The 21,572-nt window shown below is 51.2% G+C and overlaps 1 protein-coding gene across 1 annotated transcript; it reads right to left on the bottom strand.

The window, feature by feature from the left end:
* Positions 1–2,612: 2,612 nt before the first annotated feature.
* LOC128828535 (keratin, type II cytoskeletal 8-like) lies at positions 2,613–21,215 on the bottom strand. The gene is made up of 9 exons (XM_054013275.1): positions 20,768–21,215; positions 17,151–17,359; positions 14,380–14,440; positions 14,053–14,148; positions 12,090–12,260; positions 11,190–11,315; positions 7,109–7,329; positions 5,316–5,371; positions 2,613–3,294 (listed from the first exon to the last, which is right to left on the bottom strand). The coding sequence occupies exons 1-9, from the start codon at positions 21,098–21,100 to the stop codon at positions 3,251–3,253; spliced, it is 1,317 nt and encodes a 438-aa protein (XP_053869250.1). The 5' UTR covers positions 21,101–21,215; the 3' UTR covers positions 2,613–3,250.
* Between the last annotated feature and the right edge of the window lie 357 nt (positions 21,216–21,572).

Below are 21,572 nucleotides of genomic sequence, written 5' to 3' on the forward strand. Positions count from 1 at the left end.
ATTTCTCCTCCTCTTCCACTGGTTTCTTTGTTATGTCTCTCTTCCCTTCCAGTTTCCCCAGATCCGGCTACTCCCTTCCTGACCCCATTCTTGACTCTTCTCTGCTCCTATGATGCCTCGCTCAGAAAAGCCCTTCCCCTGCCCTCAAATCCTCTGCCACGTCCATCCCAGACCCTCATCCCTGCCCAATTTGAGATGGTTGGAATACATCGCCACTTTGCCAAATCTGAATTTTTTTGCGAAATCGTTTCCATTTCTATGAAATTTCGTTAGGGAAAAAAACGGGGGCAGGGGGGAGAACAGTTTTGATTTTTTTTTTTTTGGTTTCAAATTTTCTTTACTTTATATTTAAAAAAATTAAGAATAAAAAAGGGTCAACGTGGAAAGGGATTGTTCCGATTGGCCTGAAAAGGTCATTGTCTCGGAATTTCGTTATGCAAAAAACTTTGAAGCTTTGGCTTTTTATCCCAATTCAGGATGAATTTTTTTCCCCACAATCCCCAAATTTTTCATGGGCCAGCAAATCCATCTTCTGACCAGCCCTATTCACAATGCACCCCACTCACCCAGCTCTGCTCAGTAACATCAAGTGGGTCGTTGATCCCAAAACAATCACAGACCAGCTTCTCTGCTCAATTCCTGACTCCAGCTCTGACTTCTGGTTCAAGCTCTGACCCTTGGCTCTGTCTCCTGGTTCCTGACTACGGCTCTGACTTGTGCCTGGCCTCTGTCTCCAGCTCTGACCCTTAGGCCTGACCACCACTGCTCCGACAACTAGGCCTGACCTCCCACACCCCGGTCCTGATAGCTGGGTTTTTTAGCATAGGCAGTAGAGGAACAACCTCTGTGGATCGGGGACCTGTAACAGACGCTCACTAGTAGGTTCACTTGTCTTGTAACGAGAACAGAGTCGTTATCGGAGGTGAGAAGTTTATTGGGTGAACTAAGACTCTCTCAGGGCAGGGGAGAGAGAGGAAAAAGATAACAGAGCTTTGCTCTGCAGACCCTGAGAAGGAAAGAAGCTTAGACTGATAGGGATCAAAGGCTGATGTCAGGGGACACTGGCAAACCCTTCACCCCACTGTTGCTTACGCTCACCCCATCACCCAACTCCTCTATCATGAATAGAATTTGCAAACGCTGCTAGATTCAAGGTGGGGGGGTCCCAGATTTCTGCCCCCGTCTCAGTCTCCCCCAGAGACTTACTGGCTTAGCTGATCAATAAAGGCCCATCTGTTAAGGCAGTTGTCAAGGCTGAATTCCCACTCTGTCACTCCAAGTGCAGAAAGGGGGGGATAGCTCAGTGGTTTGAGCACTCCCCTACTAAACCCAGGGTTGTGAGTTCAATCCTTAAGGGGGCCATTTAGGGATCTGGGGTAAAAATCTGTCTGGCAATTGTTTATCCTTTGAGCAGGGGGTTGGACTAGATGGCCTCCTGAGATCCCTTCCAACCCTGCTAGTCTATGATTCCATAAGTGGGGGCCCACAAGGATTCCAAAAATTAAGCCTTGCCACTGCAGGCTTGTTTTACACTCCCAAGGTTACAGCTTTTCTCTGACCTTGGCTTCGTAAACGCTGCCACCACCCAAATGCAAAAAAAAAAAAAAACCCTTTGGACCCAGGAAGGCGCACTTGGGAATTCCTCCCCGTGGGGTACCCTCAAGCCTAGGGTTACCATATCTCATAAATAAAAAAAGAGGACCCTCCACGGGCCCTGGCCCCGCCCATTTCCCCACCCCTAGCCCACCCCTTCCCCGCCCTAACTCCGCCCCCTCCTCCCTCTCACTCCCAGCCAGGGGGAAAGGGCTGCCCCAGTGCTACCGGCTTCAGGGTTCGCCGGGCAGCCCCCAGACCCTGCGCCCCCAGCCAGCGATTCCCAAGGGCAGCTGGAGCCCGGGAGGGGAAGCGCCCAGCTGGGGGCGCAGGGTCTGGAGGCTGCCCGGCAAACCGTGAAGCCGGTAGCACTCGGGCTTTGGGCAGCCCCTATGCCTCCGCACCCTGCGCCCCCGGCCGGGCACTTCCCCGCCCGGGCTCCGGAGGCACGGGGGCTGCCCAAAGCCGGTAGCGCTCGGGCAGCCCGGCTCTTAAACAGAGCCAAAGAGGAGCAAAGCCTCCAGCCACGGGGGCTCTGCTCCTCCCCGACTCTTCGGCTCTGTTTAAGAGCCGGGCTGCCCGAGCGCTACCGTCTTCGGGCAGCCCCCGTGCCGCCGGAGCCCGGGCGGGGAAGTGCCCGGCTGGGGGCGCAGGGTCTGGAGGTACGGGGGCTGCCCGAAGCCAGTAGCGCTCAGGCAGCCCGGCTCTTAAACAGAGCCGAAGAGTCGGGGAGGAGCAGAGCCGCCATTTTCCCGGACATGTTCGGCTTTTTGGCAATTCCCCCCCGGACGGGGGTTTGACTGCCGAAAAGCCGGACGTGTCCGGGAAAAAGGGGACGTATGGTAACCCTACTCAAGCCCTTTCACACACACCCCCAGGAAGAGATGAGAAAGAAATCAGCTGTTGCCACCAGCTAATTAAAAACGTGCACAAACCTCTTAGGACACCAAAAATCCAATTCTGTTCTTAAAAAAGGGTAAATTTTATTAAAAACAAAAAGAAAGAAAATACACCGGGGACTTAGGCTTTTGCTAGATTTTAAAAGAGCAATTCCAGAAGTCAAGCACCCAAAATAGCTTGCTTGGGGGTTCAGCTTAAAGGTTACAAGCAAACAGAAGCATCTGGGGTTAGCACAGAGGAGTCCACAAGCCAATAAGAAAGAAAAGAAATAACCCTAAATCGCATCATTTCAGACATTCCCTAAATTTAGTGCATATCTGAGGCTCCAGATAAGTAGGTTCGAGGTATGAATTGATCATCTATAATCAAGCCCGGCTTAAAGCTGCTTACAGCATCACTGCCCCGTGTCCCTGCAGCCCAGAGAACAACAGACAGAGGGCAATTTTAAAAAGTTCTACCTTCCCATTGGCTCTTCTGGTCAGGTGCCCACTCCTTGTCTTTTACCTGTGCGCTTGTTAACCCTTTACAGGTAAAGCAAGCAGAGAACTGACCAAGAGGGATTTCACAGCTAACTGGCTGGCTGGGTGTTCATCAAAGGGAGCTACTCCCCTCCCCCCCTTCATGTATCACAGCACTAATGTATCAGAGGCCCATCTGAGAGGACACCGGAGGAAGCAGGACACCAATTTTCCATCCCCAGGTTTATTTTTCTCAGTCAAGCTTTCCAGGGGGGAGGAACCGGGGGCAGCGCCAACGCTTACGAGCTGCCAAATTTGCCAGGGAATCTTGTGCTCATCCCACCTGGAAGAGAAGAGGGAGATGGACGCATTAGCTGACGAGCTTCCAACCCTGCATCCCAAAAGCAACCGATCAGGGCAGCGCTAAGGAGGGGAAGAATCAAGCATGCTCAAGGACAGCACCCGTAAGAGACAGACCCACCATCCCAGATCATAGGCCAGGCCAGTGACCATGCAAGGTCAGAGGGATGGGCCATATGTGGTCTATATGCATTGCCCACAGCTTACTGGTTACATCAGCAGCCACTAGAAGGTGACAGTCTGTTCTGCTACAGGCTCTACTTTGCTTATGTAACCCACACACCTTCTGGCGGTGGTGTTCTGGCCTATCTAGTGGCATGGAGACTACTTAGAAAAAAAGATAGAATGAGTTTGCTCTACAGCCTTAGCTAATGGCCAGTTGTCTTTTAGCTCATGCGGTAGCGGCTCATACTCTAAGCTCCGGAGGTCCCCAGTTCAGTTCCGACCACCGAGACTGAAACGCACTCTAGGAAATCTTTTCTTTTTATGATTTTTTTTCAGACTTTCCCATGGAACATTTTGAGGCTTTTCAATTTAAAAAAACAAAACAAAACAAAAACCAACCCAAACCACAGAAATGTTTGCTTTTTCTAAAGCCACATTTTGGTACAAACGTTCAGTTTTCGAAACCAACCAAACAAAATGTACGGAAAACTGAAACCAAAAAAAAAAAAAAAAGAATTTTTTTTTACAAAACTCCAAAAACTTGACCCAAAATTTTCAGTTTCTATAAACCAGAAAATTTCAGCAAGAATGGAAATTTTCCATGGAAAAGTTCACATTGGTCAAAAGGCCGTGTTTTGCCAGAAAAAAAAAAAATGGGTACATGAAATTTCAGCCACCGGCAAGCTTCCCAGCTCTGTGAATATGGACGACACTTCAGACCCATTCTAGTGAATCAGAGAACAAGGAGCACCCACCAGCCAGGCCAGGCCCTGCCATCTCAGCCAGTGGGATGGCATGGGTGAAACTGACCTTTATTGTCATTAACCTGTTTGCCCCGGGAATGAGAGTTTAAGCGAACACGAGGCCAGAAAAGGTCAGAATCTAGCCGACGGTCCCGGCACCGGACAATGGCGCTGGAACACTTTTAATAGTCGGGGTGCTGAATGCCAACCCCCTTGCCCCCGGGCGTGTGGCCAGCAGCCAGGACCCTGGGTGTGGGGCCAGCATGGAGCCCCCGGCACAGGGACGGCAACCAGAACCCCGAGTACGGGGCAGCAGCTGGGACCCTGGGCATGGACTCCGTAAGTGCTCCGGGGCTGGAGCACCCACGGGGAAAAATTAGCGGGTTCTCCGCACCTACTGGCAGCCAAGCTCCCGCCCCTCACCTCCTTCTCCCCCCCCGCCCCCGAGCACGCCGCGTCCCTGCTCCTACCCCTCCCTCCCAGTGCTTCCCGCCCCCTCGCCACCTAACAGCTGTTTGGCAGCACTAAGGACTTTCCAGGAGGGAGAGGGAGGAGCGGGGATGCAGCGCGCTCAGGGGAGGAGGTGGAGAAGAGGCGGGGTGGGGGGGACTTGGGGGAAGGGGGTGGAATGAGGACGGGGCAGGGCCAGGGTCAGGGCCAGGGGTGGGGTGGGGTCGAGCAACCACCAGGCAGAGGGGAAGTTGGCACCTATGGCCGGGACCCTGGATGGCAGCCAGGATCCTGGACACGGAGCAGCAGCCGGGACCACAGGGCCAGCAGCCGTGACCCTGTGCAAAACCTGGGGGTGCTGCAGCACCCCCCGCTCCCCTAGTTCCCACGCCCATGGCACCAGATGTGATTGTCGACAGTGGGGTATGTTCTGCAGCTCACAGGATCAAGACCTTAGTGAATCACAAGGGGCAAATTGCTGCTCTCCGACCCACGTGACAGAAGCCGTCTCTCATATTCTGCTCTCCCTGCATGCGCCAAACTCCCACTGGCTAGTAAAGTCCAGCACCGCTATGCTGGCGGGATTTTGCCCCGGCTCTATGGGCTGCCCAACTCCTCCCCAGTGCCCCCAGTGAAATATATTTACTGGAATAGCCAGTTGTCTTGGTCAGAATGCTCAGGTTTTTCATACTGGAATCCAACCTGCGAAGCAGAAGAGTGACAAAGCTTAGTGCCGGTGGGGTGCAGAGAAGGACACAGTTAGTGCTGTGCATGCAAGCCACTGTCAACACAGACTGAGAACAGTTCATCTGTGTGTCACGAGCCCCATACTGCTAGCAGTTAACAGAGATTCTCCTTTGGCTCAGTCAATAAGGGCCTGTATTGTGAAGCAGAAGGATCGGGGCTCTACCCAAGAAGTTCTGAGCAGAGAATTAGCACGCTGCATAGCAATCACAGTGAAGCCGTAGGTAGAAATATTTCTTACGGGATCGTTATCCTTATGTTGCTAACGAGAGGTTAATTGACCTGCCCTAAGCCCACAGGGAGCCAGCAGCAAACCTGGGACTAGAACCCAGGAGATCCCAGCAGTTTTACTCCATTTCATCCACTGCATGAGGCTGGCTTGTAAAGGATACAGATTCCTGGGACCCGAGTTAGAGCCCAGGCATTTGGCACCTCAGTGACTCCATGACTCTCTCCCCTGGAAGGCGTTTCACCCCTGACTCACCACAGCCTCAGACAGAGGCTGCCTGCCTGACATACCAGCGTAAGGCAAGGCGTGAGGCAGTGCTCAGCTGGGAAGGGGCTGGCACGCTTCTGCATGAACAATGATCTCCATAGAAAGCCGGTAGGGTGACCAGATGTCCCGATTTTATAGGGACAGTCCTGATTTTGGGGTCTTTTTCTTATATAGGTTCCTATTACCCCCCACTCCCTGTCCTGATTTTTCACGCTTGCTGTCTGGTCACCCTGCGTGTGACTAATTACACACACACAGGGCCGGCTCCAGGCACCAGCGCAGCAAACAGGTGCTTGGGGCGGCCAACGGAAAGGGGCGGCTCATCCGGCTCTTCGGCAGCGGGTCCCTCAGTCCCTCTCAGAGGGAAGGACCGGACGCCAAATTGCCGCCGAAGAATGGCTTGGGGCGGCAAAAACGCTGGAGCCGGCCCTGCACACATATCACAACGCTGTTGTGCACCCGCAGTTAAAGGACCAGCAGCCCGGGTTAAGAGATAATTAAGGGTCAAGTACAGTTTATTGGGGGGAGTCCCCCTGAAACAGAAGCAGAAATCTACAGGCCCGACCAAGTGGCTCCTCCAAAGATACTCCACACACACACACACACACACACACACACACACACACACACAAAACGTCCACTTTGTCCCACACAGCAAAATTAATTTCCAATCTGCTTGTTTCTGCAACTTCAGCTAAATTTGAGGGCAGAGTTAAGGAGGAAGCTGTGAAAAGCAGAGGCCTGTGGTGCCCCATGATAGTCTTGGAAATAGAGGCTGTCATGATGCAGCCTAGAGGAGCTTAATCTGTACAGCCCAGTCACAAACCCGTCTCCTCCGATGACGTGGCAACCTTGGTCAAAACAAACCTAGCACTGGACTGGCCTGTTGGGGCCAGTGCATCAGCACTGGGCTCATTTGGTCTCTCTCATAGGCCCTCCCGCCAGGAGAAGGCATCCAATCACATTGTGTGCCGCCGGCCCCCCTTCCAAACCCACCTGAGCTTCTTTCCCAGAGAGAGGTTAGCAATCAAAGGGTTAATCCACCTAGCTCAGAGACAGACAGGTGCACCACATAGGAGCCAACTTTCTGGCACTGGGGGCTGGCCTATGGTACTCAGCTGTCTTATTGGTTCTCCCATTGTTGGGTGTGGGGGAGAGTCATCCCATCATGACACACGCCATCCCTTCCCAAAGCCCACCTGCTCTCTTCTCCTTCCAGCAGCTTCCTGTAGGTGGCAATCTCGATATCCAGTGCCAGTTTGAGGTTCATCAGCGCCTGATACTCCCGCAGCTGGACCACCATGTCCTCCTTGGCCTTCTGCAGGGCATGTTCCATCTTCTGCAGCTTCCCTGTAGCATCCGCCACGGCGAGCTTGCCTTGCTCCTCAGCCTGGACAATGGCCGCCTCCAGCTTGGCGTTCTGCAAAAGAGACATTTGACAGGTTTCCATTGAGACGTAGGTGTCTCTTTGGAGCTATCTATGGAGGAAAGGGTGCAGCTTACAGCAAACATCAGCTGAGGCATTCTAAGGCCAACTCACCCATCGTGTGGGCATCTCCAAAGAGAGCTAGTCACTGCGTAAGTGGAAATTTCCCATCAAGAAAATAAGTAAGCACAGGAAGAGAGGTAGGGCCCTTATAATTGACAACACACATTTTGGAAGGGGTATTAAGGCTTACGTATCGGGGCTTAATCCAGTCTCTAGTATTAGAGATCAGGAGGAGATGAGAGACGGGTGACATTTTTCATCCAACGCTTATTTTTCACTGCAAAATGCAAATTCACATCAGCTGAAATATTTCGTGACTTGGGGATCCATTCACTGAATCGCTTCAGACGAAAACCAATAAAACAGCAACAGAAAAAGTCAAAATGTTTTGTTTTGATATTTAAAATGCGGGAACCAGACATTTAAATCAGATCTCCTGAGTCCCAGTCCAGCACCGTAACCAAGTTTGTAAGGGGCTGAGATACATCGCAAAGTTGCTACTTAGAGAAAGAGACCGGAGAGAGAGGCTGGCTAAAGTGTGACACTGCAGGTCAGAGAGAGACAGAGAGACAAATATTCTAAAGCCAGAGAGGACCATTTTGATCAGCTAGTCTGCCCTCCTGTGTAACATGGCCCATAGAACTCCCCCAACATACTTCCTGTTTGAACTAGAGCAGATGTTTTAGAAAAACCATCTGATCTTGATTTTAAAGTGTCCAATGATGGAGAATCCACCACAAATCGTTCCAATAGTTAATTACCCTCACTGTTCAAAATCTGCCCCTTATTTCCAGTCTGAATTTGTCTAGCTTCAACTTCCAGCCTTTCGATCTTGTTAGCTTTTGCCTGCTAGATTGAGGAGCCCATTATCAAATATTAGTTCCCCCATGTGATGATGAGGGCGATCGCTCGTTCCCGAGTATGATCATCTTCCACGGGAGTTATGGGTCCTCAGGTGGCTAATAAGGCCAATCCTTGAGCCACAAGTTCTATTACAATGAGGGCAGATGTTTTTGGGCTCAGCAGAAGGCTGTTGACCATGACTGGAAGCCAGTCTCTCCTTCCTCCTGCGCCTCTTGTCCTCTTCAGCTTGTCGGCGAGCAAGTTCAAACTGCAGGGGACCATCACGTAGGACTTCACTTCATTTTAAGCGATCCTGGGCAAGTGTCTTCCAAGTGTCAATGTCAATATTACACTTTTTTAGGTTGTCCTTCAGCAAGTCCTTATAATGCTTCCGTTTCCACCCACGTTACGGTGCCCTTCTTTCAGCTGAGAGAACAGGACCTGTTTTGGGAGGCGATGATCTGGCATGCAGACAATGTGACCAGTCCAATGGAATTGCTGACGGATGATCATTGCTTCGATACTGGTGGTGTCGCAGGGCAGAGGTATAAAACCTTTGGGTGCCCTGCTAAAGAGCCAGCTTCCCCCTGTTTCCCCGTAGGGTGGCCGGGTGTATGGGCCAAGACCCTTAGCGGGGAGCCCAGCTGCGGGCCCTAATGAGGGCAGGCTCAGGGTGATCTGTTGAGCCTAGTGGAATCAACTGGGTTGATGACTGGGAAGGCTATAAACCCAGGGGAAAGCTCAGGGAGGGGGAAGCCAGACAGGAAGATAGGAGGGTTCAGGCTTTGTCTCTGCCGGCTGATACAAGCCTTAAAGGTCAGAGGACACCAGTGAGGGGTTAGAGCGGGGACAGGTGTTGGGGGAAATTGGGACTGTACCACCACTGTAAATAAAAGAACCCGGGTGAAGCACCTGCAAGAGGCGTCTGCAACCCTTTCTTTGGCCAGCCCAAGCACAGGGCTCAGGGACAAGGAGAAGGAAACTTGTGCCGCCCTGTAACAAATGGTCTTTGCCTCTTCCAGAACACTAATATTGGTGCGCCTGTCTTCCCACTTGATCTTCAGAATCTTACGTAGGCAGCATTGATGGTGCCTCTCAAGGACTTTCAAGTGGTGTCTATAGGTCGTCCAAGTTTCGGACCCATACAACAGTGTTGGGAAATAACAGCTTGATAAACAAGAAGCTTGGTGTCTGTTCGAATGTCGCGATCTTCAAAAACCCTGTGCTGTAAATGAGAAAAAGCTACGTTGGCACAGCTCAGGCAATGTTGAATTACTGCATCAATATCTGCCTTGGATGAAAGATGACTTCCAAGGTAGAGAAAATGATCAACATTCTCCAGTGCCACTCCACTGATTTTGATAGATGGGGCATGTAATACCTCATTTGGAGAGGCCCGATAGAGCACTTTAGTCTTCTTGATAGTAAGAGTGAAACCAAGACATGCGTAAGCATCGGCAAACACATTCAAGATAGTTTGAAGATCTTTCTCAGCGTGGGCAAAGATTGCGTTGTTATCAGCAGACTGACGTTCCACAATAGATGTTGTGGAGATCTTACTCTTAGCTTTCAGCCTGCTAAGCCTGAAAAGCTTTCCATCCATTCTGTAAATGATTTCAACGCCAGCTGTAAACTCCCCAGCAATTAGGTAAAGAATGACGGCAATAAAACCCGCGATGATACAGCCCTGTTTGAACTTTGAAAGGTTCGCTCCGGGAGCCAGTGCTGCTCAGAACAGTCGCTTTCATGGTATCGTGAAGCAATTTTAGGACATTGATGGATTTATCAGGACATCCGCTCTTAGAAAGTACAGTCCAGAGGGCACGGCAATTCACTGAATCAAAGGCTTCAGTTAGATCAATAGAAGCCATGTACAGTGGTCGGTTTTGCTCTCAATATTTTCTTGCAGCTGCCGTGCTGTGAGGATCTTATCCGCAGTTCCACGACATGGTCGGAAATCACTGTGACTCCGGTAAGATTTCTTCTGACAGGGGCAGAAGGCGGGTTGCAAGGATCCGCGCCAGAACTTTGCCTGCAATGGCTAGGACGGAGATACCACGATAATTTCCACAATCCACTTTATCCCCTTTCCCCAGGTAGGTACTTATAGACTGTAATCAAGTCACTCCTGAAGAGATAGATAGGACGGTGACTGCATTCCCAACCAATGCATGCACTGGTCACGTTCAGAACACAATTAATATCCTGCCCACACTACAGAATAGAATCACATTGTGACGGGGTCCCCGAGCCCGACTGTCGTTAGAGAGAAAGTCGGACACATGGCAAGAAGCCTAAAGGGAAGTCCCTGTCCCTGGTCACACGGCCTCAAGGAAGGGACTCTAAAAGTGCGGGGAGCCTGCCCGTGCACAGCCTCTTCCCCCAAGGACCCGCTCGCTCCTCTCTGCCTCCTCCCCTGCATCGTTCACCCTTACAGTCAGTAAAAAGTGGGAGGGCCATGGCCTCCGGCCTCCTCCCCCTTCCCCCCCCCCCCCCATTCCGACACTCCTGCCTCAAGGTCTCTCCAAAAGAATGGATGGAGAAAATGACAAGGAGGTGCTGATTTTCAAGCGCTGAGTGATGGGTTTTCAAAAGAACCCAGTAATCGGGCTTGATCAGCAGCAAGGGAGAGTTAGGTGAGAGATGAGGGGAAGCTTTCTAAGTGTAAGGATAGTTAAGCATTAGAACAGGTTGCCAAGGGAGGTAACCGGTTTAGACAAACTCCTATTGGGGTGCTCTAGGTAGACTTGGTGTTGTCTCAGCACGGGGCTGGACGAGATGACCTTTCCAGGCCTACATTTCTATGATTCTATGCACCCAGTGCGCTGAGCTCTTGGAAAATCTGGCCCTGTGGGCTCCGAATGACTTCAGCAGAGCCCCCCCCCCCCCCCAGGCTGGATTTGGCCCCCTCCCTCCACATGCGAATCCCCAGCTGTTTCCTCGCTGACCTGTTCTTTCAGGGCCGCAATCTCCGCCCGGATCCGTTGGATCATCCAATTCAGCTCGTTGATCTCGGCCTTGGCTGCACGGAGCTCTTCCCCGTGCCGGCCCGCTTTCTCCTGGATCTGCTCGTACTGCGTAGGGGGGAAGAGAGAAGGAGACGCTGAGTCCAGACCAGGATATAGAGAAGCAAGGCTCTGGGAGCCAGTGAGAGCCACGGCCTTAGTAAAGAACCTCATGCTAGCTATGTCGTGTCCCTTCACTACCAGCAAGGCTGCAGAGTTGGGCCCAGTACACGTTAGGGTTCCCCTCAGAATTGTCATCTATGCAGCCACTGTCCTGGGTGGGGAGGAAACAGCCTTATCTTCCAGCACTGCTCCTTGGTCGGCCAAGGAAGATGGGGGAACAGTTTCTCCCAACCCCCTGAATCAGGGGGCCCAATGGAGCGAGGCCAAGTTTCTCCCCCTTTGTGGCAGGCCCCTAACTGTGCTCTCAGAGGGTTCAGTCAGGTGGCTGAGGGGAACCCCACACATACAAGACCTTCAGCTGGGGTGGCAGGAAAGGCCTGTCACAGAGGCTCTTCGGTGATGGCCTTGCACACAAAACCCAGTATAGACCCTGCCTGCTTGACGACAGTAGGTCAGGGAGGAGGAAGGCCGCAGCCCATCTGACTAGGAGTGGCAGAAAGAAGTGGTTCTTAGGTGGTGGACCCCTGCTGTCAGCACCACCCCAAGCAAGGGATGAAGCCACCGGGCAAAGGAACCAAGAAGCTGTCTTCTGAAGGGGTGTCTAGGGCCCTGGCTTGCCCAGTTCCATATTGGCACTTCTCTCTCACATGGACAAGGCCTCACACACTACTCTGTCCTTCTAAACAGCAGCCTCTCAGGGCAGAGACGGGCCTCGCTCACCGTGATCCGATACTTGTTCTCAGCTTCTTCTCGGCTGTTCTCAGCCATCTTCTCATACTGCACTCTGGCCTCCGCAATGATGCTGTCCACGTCTAGCTTGGGACTGCTGTCCATGGATATGACCACGGGGTTGTTGGACATCTCTACGTCGGCCTGCAGTTCGCGCAGCTCCTACGCGAGGAAGAAAACCCTCATTCGTTACAGCGAAGGACAGAGAACTGAACTGCATCCCATAAGCCCTGCAGCCAGCTCCCAGGGAAACTCCCTCCCCAGGCTGATATAAATCAATGCTGCAGCCTCTTCTGGACCCTGCGTGCACCACTGTTCAACCCACCTCCAAAAAGGATATTGCAGAATTAGAGGGGTTCAGGGAAGGGTGAGAAGTATGATTAAGGTGCTGGAGAAACTCTTATGAAGAGAGATTGACAAAATTGGGATGGTTTATCTTCCAAGACGAGACGAATAAGAGGGGAAACAATAAAAGTATATACAATAACGAATGTCTAGAGAAGGGAGATCGGGGTCTCCTTACACGAGAACGAGGGTACGTTCCATAAAATTAAAGGGTGGCAAATTCAAAATAGAGACTAGAAAATACTTTTTCCACACAGCACATTGTTCACCTGTGGAACTCACTGCCACAGGAAGTCAGTGAGGCCAAGAACGTCGCAAGATTCAAAAAGGGATGGGACATTTATAGGGATGAGAAGAATACCTAAAGTTATAACAGTTAACGCTGACAAATTTAGGGAGGGATTTAACACCTCATGGTTCAGGTGTGAAGCCAATCTCTGTCTGTCAGAGGTCAGGATGAGCCCTAACATGGAGGTAGATTATTCCACATCTGCTAATTCTGTTTTTCTTACACCAAAGCAGCTGGTGCCGACTACTGTTAGAAACAGGATAGTGGATTAGATGGAATTCAAGTCTATTGGAGTATGGAAGTCCCTATATGCCTAGTGTCTTAGGGTATGTCTACACTGCAAAAAAAGACCCGTGGCAGCAAGTGTCAGTGCCTGGGGCTATAGACTCAGGCTCACGCTACAGTGCTATAAAATAGCCGTGTAGACGTTCCCACTCCGGCTAGAGCTCAGGGTCTGAGACACAAACCCCTCGCCGGCTTTCAGAACCTGCACTCCAGCCTCGATGGAAATGTCTATACGGCTATTTTTAGCGCCATAGAGTGAACTCTGTGAGCCCAAGTCTGTAGATCCGGACTCGCACGCTTGCTGTGGCAGGTTTTTTTTGCAGTCTAGATGACCCCTTAAGGGGCTGAGCGGAGGAGCTCCTGAGTTCTGATCCCATCTCCGCCACTTTCATGCCAAGTGGCCTTGGGTGAGTCATTCTGTCTCAGTTCTCCTGTCTGTAGAATGAGAGTCATGACACTTACGACAGAGGAGTTTTGTAAGAATTAATTGGTGACTATATATTCCAGTTGTGGGCCCTGAACAAACCCCAAATAGCTCCTGACCATTGTGGGGCTTCAAATCTGGCCTGGAATTTTGCAGCTAGTTTGAAAGAGTAAAGTGAACCGTGCAGGCAGGTCTGCCCCTTTAAAAAAAGACAACACCTCTGGCTCTCTAGAATGGGAGGATCTTTCATTACAGGAACTCAGTGTTACTTAATGGAATTCACCAGGAAATGTAGAACTGTAGTAGTAATCTAAGACGACGTCTACACTTACAGACACTGCACACACCCCTAGCATGGGTATAAATAGCAGTATAGATGGTGAGGAACTGCTTAGGCAGGTAAAGACACCCCAGAACTTTTGGGCATGTACCCTGCACAGCTCTCTACGCTTCCATGCAGTGCGTCCCCCATCTACACTGCTAGCATGTCCCACTGCCTCCCCCTGCTAGAGCCTTTCACTGCCGCATGTAGCCACACACCCCAGTGTGGACGCAGCCTGTACCTTGTGTGCTGCCGCAAAGTGTAGACAAGGGAGAGAAAAGTCACTTGCCTTGGCATAAAGCTCCATCAGGAAGTTGATTTCGTCGGTCAGACTTTGCAACTTGACCTCCAGTTCCTGCTTCTTGATGTAAGCCTCGTCTACATCCTGAGAAAAGAGTCCAGGAACCCGTGAGTCAAACTCCAACCCGGTTTACTAAGGTTGGAAGTTCTTTGGAGGTAGGAGGCCATCTTTTTGTTCCGTGTTTGTACAGCACCTAGCACAATAGAGTCCTCGTCCATGACGGGGCCTCCCAGGCACTCCCACAATACCAATAATAATTAAATAATAATGCCCGATGCCTAGCGCTAAACCCAGTTGGAAGTAGCATGGACTCACCTTCTTAGTCAGAACAAATTGGTTCTCCCTCTCACTCCGGTTGTTGATTTCTTCTTCGTACCTGTGAGCAGGAGGGAGGGAAGCAGGGTGCGTATGAGTGGCTGGGAGTTAATTCTCTTATGGAAGCTACAGAGATGTGGGGACCATCAGAGGATGTTCTGCAGAGCACCCAAAACCTCAGCTGAAGTCAGTGGGCGCTGTGGGTGTTCCCCGCCTGTGACTATCAGGCCCTTGCTGTTGCAGCTGACCTAAAAGTCAACTTTGTGACTTTGCAAAAGAGAGAGGTGGTGTTGCCTAGTGAGTAGGGCACTGCACTGCACTGGGACTCAAGAGAGCTTGGTTCTATTCTTGTCTTCGCCACTGCCCTGCTGTGTGATCTTGGACAAGTCGTTTCCCCTCCCACCTTTTCTCTGTTTACACCGTGAGCTTTTCAGGGCAGGGACTGTATGTCACGATGTGTCTGAGCAGCCCCCAGCACAATAGGGCCATGATCAGAGTTGGAGCCTGTAAGCACCATGGGGATATAAATATGGACCGGCTTTGATATACTGGACCTGATTTAAACCCACCAAGGGCGCGATGGAGTTAGTCTGGATGTGCACTGGTGTAGCATAGGTGCTGACTCCGGGGGTGCTCCAGGGCTGGAGCACCCACGGGGGGAAAACATGGTGGGTGCTCAGCCCCGCCCAATCAACTCCTCCTCATCCCCCCTGCGCCCCCCACATCCCACCCGTCGGCCGCCCCACTGATCAGCACCTCTCCCTCCCAAGGCCTCCCCTCCCTCCCAGCATTGCAATCAGCTGTCCCGTGCAGTTCCGAGGTGTACACAAGGCACTGGGGGGCGGGGAAGGAGCGAGGGCGGGGCGTGCTCAGATGAGGGGGAAGAAGGGGGCAGGAAGGGGCAGGGCGGGGGAAGGGTTGGAGTGGGGGTGGGGCCTGGGGCAGAGTGGGGGTTGAGCTGCCAGCTCATTGGAAAGTCGGCGCCTCTGGCTGAGAGAGATGAGGGGAGAATTAGAGCTGTGCAAATGATACATTTTTCAGTTCACTAACAGTGCCGAAAAATCGGGCGGGGGGGAATCATTTCAGGTAAACAGAAAAGGAAAATGTTCAGAATTTCTGGAGAATCATAGAATACCAGGGTTGGAAGGGACCTCAGGAGGTATCTAGTCCAACCCACTGCTCAAAGCAGGACCAATTCCCAGACAGATTTTTGTCCCAGATCCCTAAATGGCCCCCTCAAGGATTGAACTCACAACCCTGGGTTTAGCAGGCCAATGCTCAAACCACTGAGCTAACCCTCCCCCAATCAAACAGTCAAAGTTAAAATAATGTCATTTTGGGTCCAATGGAAAGTTCCAGTGGACCCAAAACGAAACCTTTCGCCTTGACTGGGATTTTATTTACGTTTTCACATTGTGTTTCAAAGGAAAATTCAGCAAAACCAACACGAATTCTCAACACGTTGAGTTGTTGCCAAAGCTGCATTTTCCCCGAATCTGGTTTCAAACAAAAATATTCTCCCAGTTCTATTGGGATAGACTTGAGGTGACTATGAGCAAAGGATCCCCTACCCCACTGAGCCTGGAGACGCTGACCACACTGCAATTTTGCCCATTGATATAACGGACCAAGTTCATCTGAAAAGTCATGTTCTTGGGAAGAGGAAAGCTAAGAACGGTGCTCGCACCCAGGCTGTATTCATTTACTAATGCTTTGAAGGTGGCAGTATCCCATTAGAGGTTTTGCCTTTAGACCAGGGGTGGGCAAACTTTTTGGCCTGAGGGCCACATCGGGGTTCTGAAACTGTATGGAGGGCCAGGTAGGGAAGGCTGTGCCTCCCCAAACAGCTTGGCCCCTGGCCCCTATCCGCCCCCCTCAGAACTCCCAACCCATCCCATCCCCCCCACTCCTTGTCCCCTGACCCCCCCATCCTGAGACCCCCCACCCCTAACCACCCCCCTGGGACCCCACCCTCTATTCAACCCCCCCGCTCCCTCTCCCCTGACTGCCCTGACCCCTATCCACACCCATGCCTCCTGACAGGCCCCCTAGGACTCCCATGCCTATCCAAACCCCCCGTTCCCTGACCGCCCCCTCCCCCAAACCTCTGCCCCATCCAACCGCCTCCTGCTCCCTGTACCCTGATTGCCCCCCAGGACCTCCTGCCCCTTATCCAACGCCTGCCCACCCCTTACCATGCCGCTCAGAGCACCAGGACTGGCAGACGCGCCACCCAGCCGGAGCCAGCCACACCGCTGTGCTGCCCGGCAAGAGCTCGCAGCCCCGCTGCCCAGAGTGCTGGCGGCACGGCGAGCTGAGGCTGTGGGGGTGAGGGGCCGGGGCCTAGCCTCCCCAGCCAGGAGCTCAAAGGCCGGGCAGGATGGCCCCGCAGGCCAGATGTGGCCCGCAGGCCATATTTTGCCCACCTCTGCTTTAGGCCCTCCTTCTTCCATAGCTGATGGATACAGGCCTGGATGTGCAAAGGACCCTAGCCTGGAATAAATAATATATATGGAGATATATCTATCTCATAGAGCTAGAAAGGACCCTGAAAATTCTTTGAGTCCAGTCCCCTGCCTCCACTAGCAAGACCAAGTACTGATTTTGCCCCAGAACCCTAAGTGGCCCCCTCAAGTATTGAACTCACAACCCTGGGTTAAGCAGGCCAATGCTCAAACCACTGAGCTATCCCTCAGCTCCACCCCTGCTCTACCCAATCCTTTCAGTGTGGTGAGAAAGTCCCCATTGGCTGTTTCATCATTTGGACTCACTTTCTCTTGAACTCTTCCACAAGGTCCTGCATGTTGCCCTGATCGGATTCCAGCTTAACCCTCTGTTGCCCCAGGTCCTCCAGCTGCTTCTGCAAGCTGTTGATATACGCCTTCAACATTGTTTCCATGTTACTGGGCCCCGTTTTCTGGCCCTGCAGGATGTTCCTCTTAGTCTTCAACACCTGGTTCTCCTGCTCCAGTGTGCGAACCTGGGGAGATAAGGAGTTTGCGTCCTCAGACTGGTGTGACTATGCACATGGGAGACCTTAGGCCAGACTTTTCAGCTGTACTAAAGCCTCTTTTCAGAGCAGCAGCAGTGTTAGTCTGTATCCGCAAAAAGAACAGGAGTACTTGTGGCACCTTAGAGACTAACAAATTTATTAGAGCATAAGCTTTCGTGGGCTACAGCCCACTTCCGAAGAAGTTAGTCTAAGGTGCCACAAGTACTCCTGTTCTTAAAGCCTCTTTGCTTCACTTCAACAGTGGAAAAAAGCATGATTAAAATGGGTGTAAATATAACTGGTGATTTACAAGAGCCAGCATGCTCTAGTAGATGGAGCAATTGGCTTAGGACTGTGGACAGCTGGTACCTGGGTAAGCTTGGGCAAGTCACCTCCCGTCTGTGTGTCTCCTTCCGACCTCTGTCTGTCCATTATTTAGATTGTAAGCTCATAGAATCATAGAATATCAGGGTTGGAAGGGACCTCAGGAGGTATCTAGTCCAACCCCCTGCTCAAAGCAGGACCAATCCCCAGACAGATTTTTGCCCCAGATCCCTAAATGGCCCCCTCAAGGATTGAACTCACAACCCTGGGTTGGGGTGGGCATTATCTCTTGCTGTGTGTCTGTACTAGAACGGGGCAAATGATTTTTTTTTTCTGGTTCATTATCAATTTCCAAGAGTCGGGAAAAAATTAGTTTGGGGTCAGATGGAAATTTTTGGCTAATCAAAAAGTCAAAAAAATGTTCATTTTGGATCGAACAAGAAGTCTTGTTTCTACAAAATTAACATGTTTTTGACCATTTGTAAACATGTTTTAAAAATGTAAATAAAACTAAAGGACATTTTGCAACAAAATGTCATTTCAAACAGAAACATCAAGTCGTCTTGCACCCATTTTTTTAAAAAATTTTTGTTACGTTTTTAAACAAACCATGCCGTGAAATCAACATGAATTAACCAAACGTTTTGCGGTCACTGAACTTGAATCTTTTTGCAACAAAATTTCTCTCAGCTCTAGTGTGTACAGCACCTGACACGCTAGGGCCCTGATCTTGAAGGTTTTATTGTAATATAAAGAAGAATAGCATTCAACCAACTCCAGCCACAAGTACATTTTCCTTGTACCACAAGCTTCCCATTTTTATTCAAGCTGTGCCAACTCGTCTTCACGGTCACAGTTTCAGTTTCACAATTTCTCAGGGCCCAGATATTGACACATGCCCCGACAGAATGGTTTGTGCTCTCTGAGCAGCTGTGTCCATGAGACGGGGAATCTGCACGCAAGTTGAGAAAAGGGCTTTCCAGCACCCATTGACAGCCCCATAGGTCAGCGCCTCCCCCTCCCCCCCCAGCACCTCCCGTCTGCCAGCAGCCCCACCAACTGGCTCCTCCCCCTCCCTCCCAGCACCTCCCACGATCAGCTGTTCCACAGAGTGCAGGAGGTGCTGAGGGGAGGGGGAAGGAGTGAGGGGGGGGCGCACTTGGGGGAGGGGGCGGAACGGGGTTGGAAGAGGCAGGGCAGGGTGGGAAGAGGCAGGGCGGGGGTGGGGCCTTGGGGAAGGGGAGGAGTGGGGGCAGGGCCTGGGGTGGAGCATTCCCCCCCAGCACATTAGAAAGTCAGCGCCTCGGCATTAAACTGTGCTGAAACAGACACTGCCTTTAAAAACAAATTAAGAGCAAAAATGACCCTCTTGACAGTCTCATTAACCAATCGTAGGAGACTTTTGATCCGTCTGACTTCTGGCCTTAAAGTCTATGACTCTGACACCAGAGAACTGGGCCCATCTCCTTATTCTTTAGCCACAAAGGATAATTTATCTCCTCAATGCTAACCCATAACTCCCTGGGAGGAGAACCTGTTCCTAGGAATACCCTATGTACTAATCTTTCTCCGCTTCAGGAAGTAGTAGTATTGCAATAGGACAAACCTCACTCCCTTCCACAGATGGCTACAGGACAGATCGACTTGGAGAAAACACTTGGTCCTCGTGGAAAACTCAGCATTTTTCCAGAATAAGACTACCCCCACACTTAGGAACACAAGAATTCCCAGACTGGATCAGACCCACAGCCGTGCAGTCCAGTATCCCATCTCTAAGAGTGGCCAGTACCAGATACTTCAGAGGAAGATGCAAGAAACCCCACAATGGGCAGATGGGGGTATAATCTGCCCCTCAGGGATCTTCTAACCCCTAAGAGAGAGAGAATTTAGAGAACTAATGGCCAATATGGTCATCGGGCTGTGGGAGTGTCACAGAGTGTGGGGGAGTCAGGGCCATGCACCCCCCACTTCCTGCGATTCACCGTGACTCTCAGCCAGCCAGGAAAACAGAAGGTTTATTAGACGACAGGAACACAGTCCGAAGCAGGGCTTGTAGGTACAACCAGGACCCCTCAGCCAGGTCCCTCTGGGGGGCGAGGATCTTAGACCCCAGACTTGGGGTTCCCTGCCTCTTCCCAGCCAGCCCAAAACTGAAACCAAAAACCCCTCCCGCAGGCTCTCTTCCCCCCCCCCTTCTCTCCCCCTCTCCCTTTGCCAGTTTCCTGGGCAAAGGTGTCAACTCGCCCCACCCCTCTTCCTGGCTCAGGTTACAGGTTCAGGTACCATCCCTCACCTAAAGTCATCCCCTGCTCTCCCATCCCCCATGCAGACAGTCCCAAGTCAATGCACCCCGCTCCCTACTGCGTCACCGGGAGCAATAAGAAAGAAGCATTAAAGAAGGTTGGCCTTTATTGTAGGATGCTCATTGATTACTCCAAGCATGGACCAAAAGACGTATCGACTAGTTCGGGGAACCCTCTTTTGCTTCCCAAGTGGAGTCCGATAAAGTCTTGATCTTGCCCAAATCTGTTTAGAAGACCTAAGCCTGAATAGCGATTTTGGGTGTCCAACTTAAGACCCCTTAAAGGGGGTTGATTTTATCCAAAATCACCGAGTCCCCACCTCTGGAACTCAAGTCTTTTTAGTCAGTTTTGGGGTGCTCAACTTGAAATGCCTTAGTCTAGTCGCTTTGGACAATATCGACAGCAATTGTGACATTGGGTAGGTCTGCTTGAAAGCGTCCCATTTAGTGTAACCTTTGGAGCAACAGATAAGGCCTAGCTAGGTTCTGGCATTGGCTGTGACAGCTCTTCAGGCTGATTATCTTTTGTACCATATCAATTCCCTACAGGTCACACAATGATTAAACCCTCTTTATTGCCTTTACTTATTCCACTGACAACAGCTACCAAGATATTAGCAACTTGCCACCACTGCCCGTTGGGCTGTATAAATCACAACTGGTCTCTCCTGTTCTTATGAGGTACAGGAAAGGAGAGCAACAGAGCTGTTCACAACACAGATCCATCTGTCAAAGAGAGGACGCTTGGCATTAGACCACCCAAGGCTTACCTTGTTGATAAAGTGGGCAAATTTATTGTTGAGAGTCTTGATCTGCTCCTTCTCCTCAGCTTTCACGCGCTGGATCTCTGGGTCAAGCCCAATCCCGATGGGACTCATCAGGCTCCGGTTGAAGTTCACTACTGCGAGACTACCCTCAATGCCGGCCCCACCACTCATCCCCAGCCCCAAGGGGCTCCTGGCTCCTCTGAATTTGCTGCCACCTGGGCTGGAGATGGCATAAGTCACAGGGCTCGTTCTGGAGTGGCCAGTGAAGGCATAGGATTGGCTGCTGAAATTGTGGGGGGAACTCCTGTACTTCTTATTGACGGAGATGACAGACATCTTGACGACGACGGTGGAGAGTGAGGAGGTGCTTGGTAGGCAGTCGCAGGCACTGGAGGAAGGTCTGTAAAGACTGAGGGCTGCATGGGGTCAGTGCTGATTTATATCCAGGGTGGCCACGGGGCAGGGACACATCTGAGTGGCTGTGCAGCAGTGGAGGGGCGGAGCTTCACTGTTCCCCGTTCATCACCTGCTTCATCAACATGGGCCCAACCTAGTTAACTTCTTCAGCGCCAGCAGAGAGAAAACTGAGGAGAAGGAGCAGATCAAGACTCAAATGAACATTTTCATAACTGTCTACATTTCCTGGATTTTTTTCCAATGGAGAAAAGAATTGGTAATATTTGTTATTTGTCCATCAGTAAAAATGTTCAGTTTTCAGTAAAAGTTTTCACTTTTCTGTCAGTTTTGTAGTTAAAATTTTGGTGTTTTCAGTCAAAAAGTTTTTTTTAGTTTGTTGTTTAGTAAAAAT

Source organism: Malaclemys terrapin, chromosome 23 (genome assembly GCF_027887155.1).
Source record: "Malaclemys terrapin pileata isolate rMalTer1 chromosome 23, rMalTer1.hap1, whole genome shotgun sequence".
NCBI classification, from domain to species: Eukaryota; Metazoa; Chordata; order Testudines; family Emydidae; genus Malaclemys; species Malaclemys terrapin.